The sequence below is a fragment of the Mesoplodon bidens genome (genome assembly GCF_964165515.1).
Source record: "Mesoplodon bidens genome assembly, chromosome: 14".
NCBI lineage: Eukaryota > Metazoa > Chordata > Mammalia > Artiodactyla > Ziphiidae > Mesoplodon > Mesoplodon bidens.
The window spans coordinates 1,163,148-1,183,432 of record NC_138170.1 but is presented as its reverse complement, the minus strand read 5'-3'; the positions used below and the strand labels follow the sequence as shown (position 1 = coordinate 1,183,432).

The 20,285-nt window shown below is 41.2% G+C and overlaps 1 protein-coding gene across 4 annotated transcripts in view; it reads right to left on the bottom strand.

The window, feature by feature from the left end:
• Window positions 1-20,285, bottom strand: part of M1AP (meiosis 1 associated protein) — a 95,009-nt gene that overhangs the window by 9,336 nt on the left and 65,388 nt on the right. For 3 of the 4 annotated variants that reach the window (XM_081254650.1, XM_081254652.1, XM_081254653.1), the window contains exons 5-7: window positions 15,294-15,467; window positions 11,336-11,498; window positions 10,249-10,390 (exon numbers count right to left, since the gene is read on the bottom strand). In XM_081254650.1, coding sequence (XP_081110776.1) covers window positions 10,249-10,390; window positions 11,336-11,498; window positions 15,294-15,467 — 479 coding nt within the window. The remainder of the gene's footprint in view (window positions 1-10,248; window positions 10,391-11,335; window positions 11,499-15,293; window positions 15,468-20,285) is intronic. The other variant, XM_081254651.1, reaches the window with a different exon arrangement.

Genomic DNA, 20,285 nt, shown 5'->3' with positions numbered 1-20,285 from the left:
CAGATTATACATTCTTCTCAAGTGAACATGGAACATTCTCCAGAATAGGCCATAAAACAAACTACAATACATTTTAAAAGATTAAAATCATCCAGGGCTTCCCTGGTGCTGCAGTGGTTGGGAATCCACCTGCCAATGCAGGGGACATGGGTTCGAGCCCTGGTTTGGGAAGATCCCACATGCTGTGGAGCAACTAAGCCCCTGAGCCACAACTACTGAGCCCACCTGCCACAACTAACTGAGCTCGTGCGCCTAGAGCCCGAGCTCCGCACCAAGAGAAGCCACCTCAATGAGAAGCCCGCATACCACAATGAAGACCCAACACAGCCAAAACTAAATAAATAAATAAAATTTTAAAAAAAGATATTGGATTGTATCTGAAGAACTTAAAAAAAAATCATATCATCCAAAGTATCTTCTCTGACCATGGTGGAATGCAATTAGAAATCAATAATGAAAAGAAATTTGGGAAATTCATAAGTATGTGAAAATTAAATAACATACTCCTAAGTAATCAGTGAATCAAAGAAGAAATCACCAGGGAAATTAGAAAATAATTTGATATGAGTTTAAGTAAAAACACAACATACCAAAACTTATGAAATACAGCTAAAGCAGTGCTTAGAGGGACATTTATAGCTGAAAACTCCTCTATTAAAGTAAAAAGAAGAAAGATCTCAAATCAATAACTTAACCTTCCACCTTAAGAAACTAGAAAGAGAAGACCAAACCAAACCTAAAGCAAGTAGAAGGAAGGAAATTAAAAAATACGGGAGTAGAAAGAAATGAAATAGAGAATATAAAAACAATAGAGAAAATCATGGAACCAAAGTTGATTCTTTGAAAAGATCAAACAAAACAAAACAAAAACAAACAAACAAACAAACAAAAAACCTGTTAGCTAGATTGATCAATGGAAAAAAGAGAAAATATCTAAGTTACTAAAATAAAAAAAAAAGAGGTGGAATCACTACTCACCTTACAGAAATGAAAAGGATTACAAGAGAATATTGTAAACAATTATATGACAACAAATTAGATAACCTAGATGAAAAGGACAGATTCCTAGAAAGACACAAACTGCTGAGATTGACTCAAAAGGAAATAGAGGGCTTCCCTGGTGGCACAGTGGTTGAGAGTTCACCTGCCGATGCAGGGGACACGGGTTCGTGCCCTGGTCCAGGAAGATCCCGCATGCCGCGGAGCGGCTGGGCCCGTGAGCCATGGCTGCTGAGCCTGCGCATCCGGAGCCTGTGCTCCACAATGGGAGAGGCCACAACAGTGAGAGGCCCATGTACCGCAAAAAAAAAAAAAAAAGGAAATAGAAAATCTGAATAAATCTGTGTCGGGGTCCCCAAGACCACTCCCAGGTTCAGTGATTCACTAAGAAGACTCACAGGACTTAGCATATAGTCATACTCATAAATATTACTTATTACATCCAGAGAATACAAAGGAAAATCAGCATGGAGAAAATCTCATGGGATGAAGTCCAGAGGAAACAAGGTGCAAGCTTTTAAGAGTCCTCTACCTATGGAGTCACACAGAATGTACTTAATTCCTCTAGTGTTGAATTGTGACAACATGTGTAAAATGTTGCCTACCAGGAGAAGTCATTAGAGAGTCAGCGTCCAACATTTTTTTGGAGGCTGGTCACATAGGCACTCTGTACCTAGCACATACCAAAATTCTAGACTCCTAGAAGAAAAGCAGATGTCAGCATATACTTTTGCACAGCTTAGGCACAGTAAGCCACTCTTATTATTTAGGAGATGGTGGAAACATTCCCTAAATCCAAGTTCCCAGATGCCAGCCAAGGGTCAATCTTGCAAGCAGGACTTTCTAAGGAAAGGAATTTCAGGTCTGCTATATTAACTTTTTTGTACAACCTATAACAAGTAAAGATATAGAATTAGCAATCAGAAAATTTTCCACAAAAAAGTCAAGGCCCAGGTGGCTCCACTGGTGAATTGTACCAAACCTTTAAAGACATAACATTAATCCTTTAGAAATTCTTCCAAAAAAACAGAAGATGAAGGAACACTTTGCAACTCATCTGTAAGGCTAGTATTACCCTGATACTAAAACTAGAAAAAGACATCACAAGAAAATTACAGACAAATATCCCTTATGAATATAGATGCAAAAATCCTCAACAACATACCAGCCAACCAAATCCAGTAATATATAAAAAGGATTATACATAACAAGAGGGATTTATTCTAGGAATACAAGGTTAGCTTCATATCCAAAAGTCAAACAATGTAATAATATATCATGGTAATAGACTAATGGACGAAACTACATAATCATCTCAATAGATGCAGAAAGAGCATTTGATAAAATTCATGATAAAAACATTCAACAGGATGGAACTTCTTCACCCTAACAAAGGCCTCTACAAAAAACCTACAGCTAACATCATAAGTAGTGGTGAAAGACTGGGTGCCTTGCCCCTAAGATTAGGAGCAAGACAAAGATGTCTGCCCTTGTCACTTCTATTCAACAATACTGGAGGTGTATTGAAGACCAAAGGGACATTTTCCACATTTTCTGGACTGTTAGCCCCCCTAGGATTATGAGGATGACCGTAGGGAGGGGGAGAGGCACTCATAAAGATATTGAGTGTGTCAGCATCCTAGCACTTGGGGACTAATATTTTTAAAATTTGATTTAGAAAAATATAATAATGTGACATTTCTCACATCAGAGAGCTAAGGTGCATATTCCTACCGTTTATCAGTTCTGTGAAGTTCAAAATAGATGTGGCAATAGGTACATGGGTGGGGAAGGGTCAAAAAGGATGAGTGGGTGCAGGTTATGGTGGGGGGCAGGAAAAGCTTCAGATTGAAAGTATTTAAGCAGAATCTGGGAAAAAATTAAAAATTTGTCAGGTTCATAGAGGCAAGGGGAAGGGCTCAGCATGAAAAAGGGTGTGGCTGTGTGAAGCAGTTTAGCATCTTTGGGGGACATTTAGTAATTTATTAGTGTGGCTGGAGTGGAGGATAGAAGGGGCATGGTGAAAGATGAAGCAAGAGAAACAGACAAGCTGGGTCACAAGAAGCTCACTGACGTAGTGCTATCCTGCTATTCTAGCCCCTCTCTGTATCCCCTGGAGGCTGTATACGCTAACTTCATTCTGATCATTTTTAAAAAAATAGCTCCTGGGACTTCCCTGGTGGCGCAGTGGTTAAGAATCTGCCTGCCAATGCAGGGGACACGGGTACAACCCCTGGTCCAGGAAGATAACACATGCTGCAGAGCAACTAAGCCTGTACTCCACAACTACTGAGCCTGTGCTCTAGAGCCTGTGAGCCACAACTACTGAGCCTGCATGCTGCAACTACTGAAGCCCACACGCCTAGAGCCTGTGCTCCGCAACAAGAGAAGCAACTGCAAAGAGAAGCAACTGCAATGATAAGCCTGTGCACCGCAACGAAGAGTAGCCCCCGCTTGCCACAACTAGAGAAAGCCCGCATGCAGTAACTAAGACCCAATGCAGTCATAAATAAATAAATACATTTATTTTAAAAAAATGGCTCCTGGGGGCTTCCCTGGTGGTGCAGTGGTTGAGAGTCCGCCTGCCGATGCAGGGGACACGGGTTCGTGCCCCGGTCCGGGAAGATCCCACATGCCGCGGAGCGGCTGGGCCCGTGACCCATGGCCGCTGAGCCTGCGCGTCCGGAGCCTGTGCTCCGCAACGGGAGAGGCCACAACAGTGAGAGGCCCGCGTACCGCAAAAAAAAAAAAAAAAAAAAAAAAATGGCTCCTGACCTGCCATCACCCCACTCAGCTTGGATTCTTGCTTGACTCTTCGCCTAATATAACCAAGAAATTTCCATTTCCCCACCCATTTACAGCCCAACCAGGTCATTGCCTATGTAATTAGACTCCTGCTGGGCATACCTTGGCTTGAATCCTGTCACTCCTGTGGCCAATTAGGGCAGACATGGCCCGTAAAACTCTGGAACGTGTCTCCAGAAACTCTGACATTTTAACTATGAAACTGAAAGATCTACGTGGTATTTTCATTTCTTTTCCTAGTTCAGACAGACATGACTTTGTAAGAGAAATGAGGATGTGAAAAGTGAGTCACTAGCTACATAACTGGGACTATGTAGTAGGATTTCGTAATTGAAATGATGTTTTCCTGGTGATGAAAAAATACATCTAGTAAATACTTGGAAAAAATATATATATAATTCCCTACCACATTCCACAAAGTAGTTATCCAAGTTTAGAAAAAGGCAACAACAAAAAATATAAAATAAACAATTAGGGGTATTAGGCAAAGGAAAAATAAGGGTAGGGTGATAATAGAGCCAAGATTAGATAAGATCATAAAAATGCAAACCACCCATTTTTGCCAGAAGCTATGCTTATACATACTTGTAAGAAAAACCAGGAACCTGAAAATGAGAACATGGTGGAACCAGCCAACTAACTGAGGGTAAACCAGAAAAATGTATTATAGGCTGTCTAGCCAGATAAAGGATGCAAAAGGGAATAAATGAACATTTAATAACCATCAACCTCTACAATCTGAGTGGGTTGGAATGGCCAGAGGCAGACTGGCTTTCCTGCCTAGTATAACTAGCAAAGCTGAAAAATATACAGAAACCATTTGTCTGAAGGCAGTGAGAAGATGCTGAGACAATAAAAGTGAGCGGTGGCTCCGTCTCTGGAGAAGGAAGAATTCAGAGAGGTGAGGGAGGTATTGCAATTGCTTTTATCCTGAGGGCATATGTCTATTCTGAGTTGGAGGGAGTGGGGGTGGGAGCTGAGAATCTAGGATTTGTACCTCCTGAGGCACTTGTAAGGGAACAGAGAAACTACCAGAACTTTCTGGTGGAGACTTGGAAGGGGTAAGATGGGTGCTCAAGCCAACTTCTCACTCAGCACATTTGCCAAATACTGGGGCTGCATGGAGCAGACAAAAACACCCAAGGAGAAAGAAAGCCTCTAGAAGTAGAGCATCTTAGCAGACTTGGGAAGGAGTGATTAGAGTTGGGATCGTCCAAGGGGAGGGGATACACATTACAGACCAGGTTTTCAGTGGTAAATCCTAGAGGGCAAGGAGCAAACCAGGGTAGATTGAGACTTAGCAGGACTGCAGTCCAACCTTGACTCAGCATAGCTCCTGAGTGGAAAAGGATGATTTGCCAACACGCTATCTGCTTAGTGCAGGGCAGGATGAACCCTCTCAGAAGAGGCCAACACCAACTGGAGCCTCTACAATTTATTTAGACACAATGAGTATCTTTCATCAAAATATTACCGGGTTTACCAAAAGACAGGACCACATGTCTGAAAACCAAATGAAGAAAGAGACAACAGCAACAAGGCGACAGGTGATCCAAGTGCTGAGGTTAGCAAAGTACCTTAAAATAACTGTGATTAGCTTGTTCACGAAAATAGGTGAAAATACGGAGAATTTCTCCAGAGAATTAGAATCCATAAAAAATAAACAAATGGAATTTGTAGAACTACTAACCAACCATTATGTACAAATCATATGCCAGATGTATGCTACGTGCTTTACACATGTAGTATGACTTAATCATCTTAAAGACCAGGTATATTTCACGTGAGGTGTATCTGTTTTACATGTGAAAGGGACAAGGGTTACTAATATGTTTGTCATGCACCTTCTCCCTTTTTTCCTTCTCTCCCACTCCACTTCTACTCATGGAAGGAGAAGCTGTGTGGGTTCTATTCCTGGATAGTTTAAATAGGTGGAGAGAGATAGGACCTAAGAGGGAGGGGATTATGTCAGAGAGGCTAAGTTAATCTATAGAATATATATATATATATATCTGAGAGAGGAAGAAGATAGAGGAACAGGGACTGGGGATACAGACAGAGTTTTAGTTTTTGGGTGTGCGTGTGTGTGAAAGGCTCTTGGAACATCTCCAGGTTAGATATGATTGAGGGGTAGAGGAAGAAAATTTGAAACATGTCATTGTGGGTAATGAACTATTTCCTCTTTGGCGTTCTTTGAAAGCACACATAAGTTAATTTTAAAATTACTTTTTGTCCTCTGGGTAGTGCTTCTTTACATGCCATTTATATAGAGACAAAACCACATGGGACCACTAGATTTGTTAGGGTTACAAATAGATAAATACACTGAGGCTTAGAGAGGTTAAGTTTATGGCCTGACTTCACCCAATTGGGAAATAATGAAGCTGTCAGGAATCTAGGACCATACGAGCCCAAAGCCCATGCTTTTCACAGACAATACGAATTACACTTTACCACAACAGATTAGAAAACTGCCTGGCCTTGACTCCCAGCAAAGAGAGATAACAAAGGGAGAATTTCTACTCTAAACCTAAATTTGACTAAGCCTGAGGAATTAGTTGGTAAAATGGGGAAGTGGTAGAAACTTCAGGAAAAGGCAACCACGTTTTCCTGGATTCTGGGTAGGCAAATTTATATCATAGACTTTAACCAAAATCATAGGATCATATATTTAAAAACTAATTGAAATATGCTTGTCTCCAAAAAGAAATAGAACACACGAAGGTCTAGTGATAAATACAGGCATCCAGAAAGGCCTCATTGCAGAAGCACCATTTGAGCTGGGTCCTTCAGAATGAGGTAGGATTTGAACAGATGGAGATAGGAGAAGGGACAACACGAAAAAAGTTCAAAGGTAGGGCAAGTTAAAGTTTGTATATTAATTTGGTTGCACTGTATGTACAGGAAGGGGAATAATGGGAGACAAGGATGGAGTTTGAATACCTGGCTTAGGAATATACACTTTAAGTAGGATTAATAGTAAGCCACAAAAGAGATTTAAGCTGAAGAGTGGCAGGACCATTGCTGTGTTTCAAGAATATTAATCTGGTGGCAGATTGGAAAATGGATTGGGAAGGAGAAACACTAAAAGCATTCAGAAAACTTAAGAGATTATTGCAATATTAAAGGAAAGAGGGAAAATGAGGGAAATATAAATTAAAGGAAAGGGCAGAAAAAATACATACAGTAGATGCTATGGGGTTAGAGCAGGCAAGACTTAAGTCATTGGGTGAACAACATGTGATAGTTAGGGGAATGCTTCAAGAAGATTAATCTGGTCTAATGAACAGGGCAAATTAGAAGAGGGAGAGATTGGAGGTAGGGAAGCTAATTAGGAGTTTACTGAAGAAGTCTTGGTGAGAACAAGCAGCAGGAATGGGAAGGCAAGGACAGTTACAACTTATGAGAAAAAATTTGATACGACTTAGTCATGAAGTGGGTGTAAAGGGAGAGAAGGCTGAAAGTGACTGAGGTTACAAGCCTGGGTGAGTAGACAGTGGTGGTGCTGCTATTAACAGAAAGACAGAAGTTAGAATGAGAGGTTAGCTGGAGGGGAAACAGGACAATGAGAAACAGAAGTCAAGAGTCAACTGATTACATCAGATTTTCAAAGAACATGTGAAAGAGGTGTAAGAAAGAATATAAAACCAAGGATGGACTTAAAGACGTGCTGAAAACTTGTAAAAATAGGATCTGGAAGGTTAAAACGCTAAATAAGTCTGGTCACATAGTAGGGACTCCAAAAATATTTGTTGTTGAATGAATGAGCTGAAGCTTGTGAAGAATTCTTCCCTCCATAACACACCACCTTTCAGGCTTTTTGCTGCTTGGAGATGTCAAGTGAGAAGCAAGAAGGAAGAGCCATTCAAACACAGTTTTGCTTCTTCCTTTTCTAGGAAAGGAGAGTGGTCTTTGATCTGGTTGAGGTGAAACACAAGAAGCACAAGATGGGTAAGGAGCTACTACAAGTACCTAGTACTAGTTTAAGTGAATTCAAGTCCAGCGATGTACAGAAGCTTGGGGTGCTAAGTGAAGGGAGAAGAAGTAGCCTCAGTGTTGTGATCTGTGTTTATCTGGCTACACCTGGAGTAGGAATTTAGCCAAGGAGTTAAAAGTATGAGATATATAGTCAACAGAACTACATTCAACTACATTCTGACTTGGCCACTTCAGTGGCTGTGTGACCTTTGGTAAGACTTTAGACTGTAAGACCTTTGATCTCTTTAGACTTCAGTCTTCTCCATCTGTAAAAATGGGGACAACAATCTATCTCACAGAATTATTGTGAGAATTAAATGAGGTAAAGTATGCAAAGCACTTGGTTAAGTGACTAGCTCTTAGTAAGTGCTACTGAAAATGGGTATCTTATTAGACATGGGTCAACCACATACTTGTGAGTTTCCAAGGGAGAGGAGTGATAAAGAAGAGGTCTCTTTGGCCCCTACAGCTGTACCTGGCATGTAGTGCTCAATAAATTTTTGTTGAATAAATAAATAAATACAGATTCTCAAACCCCAGGTTCAGAGGCACAGAGACTCTGATCTCATATAATATAAGCCAGGATGGAAGAGAATACTCTTTCCCATCCTTACTATAAACTATTATGGCTACATAATATATTGCCATAATAGTTTATAGTACATACTGTAAACTATTATGGTTCATTGTTTGGCTGAATTATTGTTCCTCTAACTTTTCCCCTATTTCAATTTAACCATTCCTCTATTTAGGACATTTAAGTTGTTTCCAGTTTCTTACCATTGTAAATAACACTGAGATAAACATGCTGGTACCTATATCTTTGCTTCCTTTTCTCATTGTTTTCTTGGGCTATATTCCCAGTAGTGGAATTGAAGTGTTGAAGGGTACCACTTTCCAGAAAATTTACACTCCCTCTAGCAGTGTATTAAAATGCAACTGTCTGTTTAAAATATCATGTGCTATAAGAAGGTACTGAAGCCCCATGAGAGCAATTTCTCCTGAGTATAGCTCCAAGATCCTGAGGAACTGGGTAGAATATAGTAAATGGAGCTCTTGGGCTTTAACAGTTAGGAGGTATCTGTTGTCTCTGCTCTGCAAAGACAGGAGATGGGTGTTCTTCAGATAGGAAACAGGAACTCAGTGGGTGGACCTCAAAGGGAGTGTGGGCTTTGAAACAGGAAAAAAGAAGTCTGCTTCTGACAGTGAAAGGGACACATTACTGTGCTGTCTTGATCTCTCATATCCTACTGGGTCAAACTGTTATTCTATATCCACTTAGCAGTTATACACGTCCTTGAATTGTATTTACAATTGTTTTATTTTGCTTTCTTGGTGTTGTATTACTGTTTCATGTATATGCTCTTTTAGTTTTTTCCTTTCAGGAAATGGTAAATCAGAAACCAGGCAGTTATTTGATACTTCGCTATTCCTCACTCCCTACATCCAATCCTTCACGTGCTCTCTTTCTCTAAAATACTTCTTTAATTGGTTTACTTTTCTCATCTTGACTTCCGACATCCAAGTCCAAGCCACAATCATCTCTTGCCTAGACTACTGCAGTGCCCTCCTACCTCATTTTCTTGTTTTCATTTTTCTTCTGAAAGTTCATTTCCAAATTTTGGCACAATTAATTGTTTAAAAACTTAAATAGATGATGTCATTTCTAATGATTTCTTTTTGTACGTAAAGTCCCAGGTCGTTTGTGGACTACAAATCTTTGTATGATTTGACCCCTGCTCACGTTTGGCTGCTCCCCTTTTGCCTCTCTTGGTCCTTGCTCTTTTTGTTTCAGTCACAGTGGTCATTCCACGCTTGACTTGAGGATCAGCTCTTTCCGGCCTTTGGGCCTTTGCACATGCCTTTCCCTGCACCTGGAATGCTCTTCCTGCCACCCTTCACCTAGCTAATTCCCATTCATGTGGCAGATCTGTTTAACTGTCACTTTCACAGAGAGGCTCTCTTACAGCAACCTCTTATTTTCCCTCATAAACTTCTCACAGTTAAGAATATACATATTTAATTCTGTCTCTTCCATTAGAAAGTTTCTTGAGACCATAGATAATGTCTATCATAATAGACTGAATATCTAGGGCTTAGCACAATGTCTGGCACAGACTAAGTGCTCTTCATTGAAATAAACCATAATGTCCAGCACAGTGACAGGAAGAAAATAGGGTTTCAAATATAGTTACTTAAGGAAAATTCCCTGTTGCCATTTAAATGTACAAAATCAGGGATTTTCAAGTTTAGTGTCATATAACTGAATTCAGGAATTATTCTCTATAGCGTGAAACCAACAAAGGCAAGTCATATTTAATCCACATTTCAGAGTAGGTCCAGTTTTTCCCTGTCCTCTGGAAGACTGGGACAGGTTTGGGATCAGGGCAGGATTAATTAGCTGCTTCTCTGTGTTGGGTACTTTAACACTCTTCCTCTTCTTCACTGGGTGACATGGGTACTCACCAGTAGGCTGTGACACAAAGCATGGAAATGCTGCTGATTTGTTTCCAGCTCATCCCATTCCAGCTGCCAACAGCTTGTGGGTCTGAGGATGAAGGGGAGTCCATATGTCAGTGACTCACAGACCCCAGTGGATTTTAGAGCCCTGGGAAGAGACAATGGCAGTGAAAGTCTCCTCAGAGATATCCAGAGCCTCGACGCAGATCCACTTAAATTTAGCTTAAGTATAAGACCCTATTGTGAAATCCTTTAGGTTAGGGCCTGTGAATTATTCACCTTAGTAAGGCTAGCACCTATCAGGGTATGTGGCACACAGCAGAGGCTCAAAGCCTGTTAATCAATGAATGGAGCGGCCCTCACGAGGCCTCAAGACTCTGCTGGATATTCCCTCTCCTGAGCTCATTCTGTCCCATTCATTCCTGCTGCAGCGACCACATCATGCAATAGTTGCTAAACATCTGCATCCCAGGCCTAGTTCTTCCGGGGCAAGGTGCTGACAGAAGACATGTAAGAAGAGGGTGCATTTAAGAAGGTCCCCAGCAGCATCCATGGTCGCAGATCCATGGACAAGCTTACTCAGATAACTGCACATGGTACTGTGACAGGAACTGGGAAGCAGTAAACATGGTCTTTGCCATCATTGCTAATTCCACCCTGGAACCGATCCTTCTGGAAACAGGAATTCTAGTACTTAAAGAAATGGGAAGGTGGGGTAGACCCTATGTGTCACTTGCTCCTTGAAGGTCAGATCTCTGTCACGATGGTATTCAATAAACATTTACTGAATGGATAAACATCATTCTGCTGCTCTTTTTTTCCCCTCTGCATTCTCAGAGACTATCTGGATTTCCAGTCCTCATCCAGACTTCAGAATACCCTACTGAGGCACATCTTCCACAGTCTCCTCATTCATCTCCACATACTAAGCAGCCTGACCTTACTCCTTCATGTCCATACCTGTAGTTGCTGCTTTGGAACTGACTCCCTGCTGCCTCACACTTGGGGATGCCCTTTACCTCTGTTCTTCCTAGCTGTGGAACCAATAAGAATAAATATTTGCATGGTTGGGAGAGGTTCTCTTGAGCCATACTTGATCACCCGGAGCTTGTAACAAGACGCTGATGATTGGGAAACCATCTGGTAGAGGGTACTGAAGTCTCCTTTGGGGTCATCCATTCTCAAGGAGCCATCAGCTGTTCCAGGGAGCAGGGACGGGCTGAGAAGTCGCTCTTGGAGATCACATTTCAGGCACACTACAGTAAAAACGGCATTGGGAGAGGGATTGTTTGTCACAAGTTACTTCAGGTTATACGATTAAGAGAGAACATCTGCCACCCAATTCCACTTCCACCCAGCAAGTAAGGGCTGGGAGGAGGCCAGGGACTGGACAGAGGAAAGTACATTGGGAAGGGAGAGCACGTCTGGAACAGTGTTGCTCTACACAACAGGTCGCTTATTTTCTGGGTGTGGCATGATTTTTTTCTTATTTTACTTCTGGGCTGGCTGAGCAGTTGTCTCGTAGTGAGATTTCTGGCTTGAGATCGAGTCTGAGAGGAACGTGTGTCCTCTGCGGAGGAGGCGGCTAACACTGAAATATGCAGGGCCTTTTGGCGATCACAGAAGGAAACTTGGCCCCTCCTGCTTCCCTGTGGCTAAGCTTTGGCAAGACTGCAGGTCAGATGAAGGAAGAACAGGAAAGCAGAAGTCAGGCAGTCAGCTGACAGCTACTGCTTCTCTGTGAGCTCTTCTAGGGACATTCGAGGGAGGGAGAGGAATAAGTTCCTGAAATAGTTTATTTTTTAATTCCCCAAGTGAATAGAATCTTTGGGCCTTGGAACATGATTGCGGCACCAGACAACAGTTCTGGGGGGCCCTCAACTAACTGTGTACGGGTTATTCATCTGCTTCTGTGTTAAGCTTTTGCTCCAGCAGGTACATTCACATGTCACAGTGTACAATGTTCTGTTGCACTAGATTTGAATCCTTGATATTATGAAGGTTTTAAATAAAATGTATATCAGGTTTAAAAACTGTTAACAAACTATGAATATATGAGTGCTGCGTACTCGTGAGAAGGCTAGTAGTTGATGTCAGTGATTTATGAAATGACTGTAGTAACTGCAACATGAGGTAAAAATGAAAGTAGAAATAATGTAGAAAAAATAGGATGCCAGAATACATGTCAGATCTAGCTGGCCCTCCTGGGCCTAGCAATCAGACCTAGACATCAGTTCTGGGTGAGACAGCTCTTGGCCAGGTGTGTCCTAGAGCCCAGGAAGTGTAGGAGGGACTTTGCCTAGGACTCCAGCTTCCCCTCGTTTCCTCTGTGCCTGACTGCTCCATTGTTGGGTCCCGGAGCTTTAGGACTAGATGGCTGTGCTTATCTGGCTTAGGTTCTCAACTCTGGTTGCAGTAAGAATCACCTAGTGAACTTGCAAATGATGTCTGGCCCCTACCTCACACCAATGAAATTGGGATCTCTGGGGATGGAGCTGATATTGGTATTTTAAAAAGTTCCTCATGTGATTCTTACTGTAGCCAGGGATGAGAACTACTGGACTTGTAGTCTCAGCAATGTTCCAAAGCTGGGAAAAATGTTTTACCAGGGCTAGGGTCTAGAACCAGGTATGCTTCTCACCACTCAGACTCGAGTGCAGAGGTGGCAGACCCCCAAACCCAAGATATGGGAAAAGACACTCAGCTGAGGTAGATTATGCACTGTGAGAAAGAGGCCTCTGAGGGAAGCACCTAGAGAGTGGGTGAAGGGCCCGGGGCAGCTATAGAAGCTGGTGGTGTTGGGTGGAGAACCTTGTAAGGAGCAGTCAAAGTGAACATCTGAGGAGCAGTCCTCAAAAGATTCTATAGTAGGAGAGCTCAGTGTTTTTGTCTTGTTTTATTTTTTTGTGGGGAACCACATTTCCAGAAATCTACATATGGGGCAATGCACCAGTTTTGTAAATAATGGATAACTACGATATGGTTTTTATTGTGCTTGTTTAAACTCTCATGTGGGTCACACCCACCCCAGAGGAGGCCTACTTTCTCTGGACCTCATTCCAACTTATGCCTGAGCATCTGGATTCCAGTGAAGACATCCTCAGCAGAAGAGTCTGGATCTAAGTTCTACCACCCATCCTGAAGACCTGTGGTTTCCAAAAAATAATTGCAGATGGAGATAAACATTCTGGCTCTGACCCTGGTGCTGAAAGCCATGGAACAAGGGAGGGCAAAGCAGAGAAATTCTCAACACTACCATGGGCAAATGCCATGCAACAGTAGAAGGAAGGCTGGTTGTAGGAGCTCCTGGCTTTGGATGGCCCCAGCCCTCCTAATAAGAGATGTGCCCAGCATGAGGCAGGTTGCATAGTAGGTAAGGGCCCAAGCTCTGGAAGTGATAGACCCGAGTTTGACGAATGTCCTCTAGGCTGAGAGTAGTCAAATGTATAAAACATAGATTTCTAATCCTAAGGGTTAACAATGGGATATGGAGTTGCCTGGCTTCAAATTCTGGCTTGACTATTAATTTTCTGTGCAGAAATGTTTAATTTCTCTGTCTCAGTTTTCTCATCTGTAAAACAGGGATAATATTATATTTATTCATTTTAAGACACATTTTTTCTCACTAACAGCTCTATATATGTCTTTCTTTTATTATTAGTTTCTGCTTTATAACTAAATGAATCAGTTATACATATCTATATATGTCTTGCAATCACCATCGATCAGACAGGTACTCTTAACCCTTACTTACTATTCTAATCTAAAAGAACTCTCTTAGTAAGAATAAAATAATATTTCTAAGTGATGAAAAAGCAATGTGTCACATTTAATTGGCATTGTTTTTCTTTCTCAGTGGTATATAACATAATGGTGTATCTTATAATGGACAGCATCTTAGATTCAATGACATATGATAATAGTACCTGCACCATGTTGTTGCTATGAAGGTGAAAGGGGACAATGCAATGAAAGGAGTTAACATAGTGCTTGGGGAAAATAGATAAGAAGTGAGCAATTGGTACTGTTAGTCTGGGACAAAGTGCGGGGAATGGAGGTCTTGGGAAGAAAATTTTACACACAAAAGAAAGACAGTAAAATCAAGGTAAGTTGTTAAAGGCATCCCAGGCCCTAGATTGAAATGTGCGGGAGGGGTAGGGAGATTAAGAACCCAGTGGCTATCCCCAGAAAGAAAGGACCAACGTGTGTCCTCCCCTTCCCCAGGAAGTCTGTACCCATTTTTCTCATTGAGCTCCCACCCCTAAAGGGGAAGACAAAATTTAGTCTGTTCCCTTTGGAGCTGTGGCTGACTATACTGATGGGTCCATTTGCAGGCCCTGCCACCCCGGTCCTAGGCCAAGTTTCAAAGGGGATGGAGACTAGAAACGGCTTTATCCCTACCATCTAGTGGGACCTGAATTAAGTAACACTGCCAGCCAGAACAATATCCAGGACCTTGCTGACATGCCTGGAACACTGGTTTGACCTCTTGGTTTCCACAATTGCCAGAACATACTTTGTGAACATGGTCTAGGGCCACTAGTTGTACTCCCTGGGGCTTGCCTCTGTAGTTGCTTTAGTTCCCCTCAGTTTGGTGTCTCCCTATTGAGAAGACCTCTATTTAATCATTTAATTTTGGTTCTTTTCCTCTCCTCACAGGCCCTATTGATATTGTCAAGGTACCAGCTTACCTGAAATTATAATGTCAATAATATCTGCTGCATCAAAAATGAAAACTTGAGAAAACATATGATTCATTGTGCTCTTATGTAGTGTAGCTGATGCCCTATTATTGAGGTGTTTAAGTCTTTACACTGAAACTAACTGGCCCTTGCTGCCTGGGCTTAATCAGGCTCAATTTTCTAACTGTGATGGTTACTTTTTAGAAATTCTTTTCTTACTCCTCATGTTTACATGGAGAGCCTCATCCAAGCCTCCTCCAATCCCTAAACCTCAGCTACTCTGTATTCTGATGACTTTCCAATCTAGAGTCCTAATCCTAGACTAGGATAATTATTATCTATATAATATGTCTTTTGGGGGGTGTGTACTTGGATTATCTCTGGCTCTGGAAATGTTGCTGAAACTCCGTGAAGGAAGAAGAAGGTGGACATGTTCTTGGTCTGTTCCACTGTTATGCAGCCAGGCTTTGAAGAAAATCTCCATGCTGACAATATCATTGTCTATAGTCTGAAGGTCAATATCAGTTCCCAGGATAGAAGTCTCTGCAGAAGAAAGGGAAACAGTGGTTAAAGTGTTTAATTCTTTTATTACAAATTTTGAAAAATATAAAATATTAAATGAACCCATTTTTGGATCCATCAATTCCACCTCTAGAAATGTAGCCTAGAGACGTTCTTGGACAGTACACAAAGAAACATATGCAAAGATGTTCAGTACAGCACTGTGTGATAACAAATAATCAAAAACCCAAACAGGAAGCAATTCAAATGCCCATCAATAGGAGAACGTTTAAATAAATTATGGCACAGACTGTGGAGTATTATACAGCTGTTAACAAAGTAAAGCTAAATGTACTGACATGGAAAGCTAGGAGATAGTAAGTGAATAAAGGAAGTTCTAGAACAGATGTATGGTATGGACCCATTTATATAAAAATAAAACTATTAGCCTAAATGCATACATATGTATGGAAATGCTTCTTACAAAGTTCTGGAAGGCTATTATCAAACTGTTAATAGTGGACAGGAAATGGGGCAGAGTTCTGAGATACATTCACTTTTTATTATTCATACTTCTATACTGTTTGTATTTTATTGTATTCATGTATTTCTTATATTGAATATTTTTAAAAACTCTAGAATACAAGAACAGCCAAAAATAATATACCAATGCAAGTTAAATACTTAGTTAACAAGGGGGACTTCAGTTTTATGTTGTTGTTTCACAGTGAAAATGTATTCAGTTATTATCTCTGTTATAAAAAAAATAAATTTAAAAAAGACCAAAAGAAAAAAAGATGAATTCCTGAGTTCCACCTTCTGACACAGATTATACAAGTTTGCCATTGACATACTATATCTCACAAGTGTGATTAGCAGCCAAGAAGACAGGGATGGTCTGGTGGAGTGATTTGACTCCAAATCTGAATGAATGAGACTAGGTAGGTGGGGTAATGAGGCTTTGATGGTCTACTTCCTTCTTTAGGCAACACTAGCTCAGGAATTGGGATCTAGGTCTGGAGGTAAAGTTTGTCAGTAAAAACCAAGTATAAGGTGATGGAGGAAGCACTGAGATAGGAAATGAGACAAGAGCTGGAAAGAAACTGAAGAGGAACCTGACTTTTTTTTGCCTCACCATGAGGGACTCTCTGAAATACTTTTACAAAGGGCCTAAGAAAAGCCAGTTGCTCCAATGAATTAACTTCTATGTATGACTCATGGACCCCAAGGAGAAAGCTGGTTTATTTCTAGAACGACATTCCTGAGGACAAGACTGCAGAGGTGGTAGACTCTCCACAGGAAACAAAGGGCTTCAGTCCAACGTATTGGCACCCAAGCAGGGAAAGTGTGGTGAGACTTAAGTGACTTCATATTATATTTATCGACTTATTCTGTGGCTGAAAAGGGACACCAAATGCATTTCTCTTTGACCAGTATAATTAAAACTGTACCATCGGCTGCTCTCGCCCTCTGTGACGGACCACATTCTGCCTATGGAATGTGTATCTCTCTAAATAAACTCGCTTTCACTTAAAAAAAAAAAAACCTCTACCATCTTCTGTGGATAGTTATGAGGGTTCATTAGCTTACTAGCTATTTCATTCATTGCATCAAGCAATAATATTAATTATGTACTACCTAGAAGATGAAATAATATACAAAGGTATATGATGTTCTTTGCCTTAAGGAGTTTATAAAGCAACATTATTCTTGACCATTTCTCCTTAAAATCTCGTCTGCTCTACTATGTTTTCAGGTACTACAGTGATAAATATGAAGTCATTGTCAAAGAAACGTTCCTCATGAGTGAAGAGAAACGTTCTTTTTAATAATATGAAACTTACTGTGTCATAGGCAAAACAAGAAGTAATTTTTCTGAGCCTGGACTTCAACTTGGGTAAGAAGTATGGACATGACTGAACAGCTTCTCTTCAGAGAGGCAAAATGGTTATTAAAGCATAAGGAGGCAGGGCTTCCCTGGTGGCGCAGTGGTTGAGAGTCCGCCTGCAGATGCAGGGGACGCGGGTTCGTGCCCCGGTCCGGAAAGATCCCACATGCAGCGGAGCAGCTGGGCCCGTGAGCCATGGCCGCTGAGCCTGTGAGTCCGGAGCCTGCGCATCCGGAGCCTGTGCTCCACAACGGGAGAGGCCACAACAGTGAGAGGCCCCCCCAAAAAAAGCATAAGGAGGCAGATATAGAACTAAATAAATGAAATTGAACAAAGGATCTTAAAAAGTAGAGAGGATAATATTGCTTCAAGTTCAAACAACAGAATTTTGGATAAGACAAATAAGTGTTTTTTTTCTCCCCAGGGAAAGTGGTGAAGATTAGAAATTCCTACCATGGGCAGTACATGGGGACAACAGCAAAGCTGAGACTCTGGGAATAAGAACAATAGGTGTTTCCTCAAATAATTAAACAATAAAATCAACACAGAGTGATGAGGTCTATGAAAAACAGTCACCTTACAAAAGGAGAATGGGGATTTCCCTGGTAGCACAGTGGTTAAGAATCTGCCTGCCAATGCTGGGAACATGGGTTTGCGCCCTGGTCTGGGAAGATCCCACATGCTGTGGAGCAACTGGGCCCGTGAGCCACAACTACTGAAGCCCACGTGCCTAAAGCCCACGTACTGCAAGGAGGAGTAGTCCCAGCTTGCCACAACTGGAGAGAAAGCCCGAGCACAGCAACGAAGACCCAACGCAGCCAAAAATAAATTAAATAAATTAAAAAAAACCATATAAAGAATAAATAAATTAAAAAAAAGGAGAATGGCTTACAGACCAGAGCAAGATTTGGCTAGAGCCTATGGATGGTACTGGCTTATCCAAAGAATGAATGTGTCCATTAGAAGGGGAGAGGGTTGGCCAGAAATGGAGCACAGAGGACAGGAGCAACAGCGGCAGATGCTGGTAGCCATCATCCAAGCATGGCTCAGAGGAGACCGCGTGCTGGCTCTGTGAGGCATCCTGATGGCAGGATGTGTTTGTCAAGTTTCTGCTCTTCTTGGTGATTACAGTGGTTATGGTTCTTCCTCTAAAATATTCTGGCTAATACTTTAGTCTTGAGCTTGATAAGATGACTCTGTCTCTGAGAGGATGTTGATAAAATCAACTTTCTGATTCTGTAAAGCTGAAGAACCAGGCCTGAAACATGTTGCCTCTGTGAAGGAAAATGCCAGTCTTCCCTGCAGACACTCCATCAATGTTGCTAAAGTTCGTTCCAACTTCTTTTTTCTCTTCCAGTTTTACTGAGATATCATCGACATATAGCACTGTGTAAGATTAAAGTGTACAGTATAATGACTTGGCTTATGCACATCATGAAATGATTAGCACGATAAGTTTAGTGAACATCTATCATCTCATAGATATAAAATTAAAGAAATACAAAAAATTGTTTTCTTGTAATGAGAACTCTTAGGATTTACTCTATAACAGCTTCCATATATAATGTACAGCAGTGTTAATTATATTTATTATGTTGTACCTTACATCCCTAGTACTTATTTATCTTATAAGTGGAATTTTGTACCTTTTGACCACCTTAATTCAATTCACCCTCCCCCACTCCCTGCCTCTGGTAACCACAAACCTGATCTCTTTTTCTATGAGTTTGTTGGTTTTTGAAGTGAAATTGACTTACAACCCTATGTCAGGTACTGCTACACAACATAGTGATTTGATATTTCTATACATCCCCAAATGAACATCATGGTAAGTCTAGTCACCATCTGTCATCATACAAAGATATTACGTAATTATTGCCTATATTCCCCACACTGTACATCTCATACCTGTGACTCATTTATTTTGTAATTGAAAGTCTGTACCTCTTACCCTCCCTCAGCTATGGCTCTGCTCTCCCTACTCTCCTCCCCTCTAGCAGCCACCTGTTTGTTCTCTGTATCTATGACTCTGTTTCTGTTTAGTTATGTTTGTTCATTTGTTTTGTTTTTTAGATTCCACATATAAGTGAAATCTGACAGTATTTGTCTTTCTCTGTCTGACTTATTTCACTTAGAATAATACCCTCTAGGTTCATCCATGTTGCTGCAAATGGCAAGATATCATTCTTTTTTTTCCTATGGCTGAGTAATATTCCATTGTGTATATATACCACATCTTCTTTATCCATTCATCTATGCATGGGCACTTAGGTTTCTTCCATATCTAGGCTACTGTAAATAGTGCTACAATGAACATAGGGGTGCATATATCTTTTCAAATTAGTGTTTTTTCTTTGAATAAGCACTCAGGAGTGGAACTGATAGATCATATGGTAGTTCTATTTTTAATTTTTTGAGGAAACTCCATACTGTTTTCCATAGTAGCTGCACCAATTTACATTCCCACTAACAGTGCATGAGGGTTCCCTTTTTGCCACATCCTTGTCAACATTTATTATTTGCTGTCTTTTTGGTAATAGCCTTCTGACAGGTGTGAAGTGATTGTGATGTTGATTTGCATTTCTCTGATGATTAGTGATGTTGAGCAGCTTTTCATGTGCCTGTTGACCTTCTGTCTGTCTTCTTTGGAAAAATGTCTATCTAGGTTCCTTACCCATTTTTAAATTGGGTTGTTCATTTTTTAAAAAATTTTATTTATTTAATTTATTTATTTTTGGCTGTGTTGGGTCTTCAGTGCTGTGCACGGGCTTTCTCTAGTTGTGGCGAGCGGGGGCTACTCTTCGTTGCGGTGCATGGGCTTCTCACCTAGGTGGCTTCTCTTGTTGCGGAGCATGGGCTCTAGGCGCATGGGCTTCAGTAGTTGTGGCTCGCAGGCTCTGGAGTGCAGGCTCAGTTTTGGTGCACGTGGTTAGTTGCTCTATGGCACGTGGGATCTTCCCGGACCAGGGCTC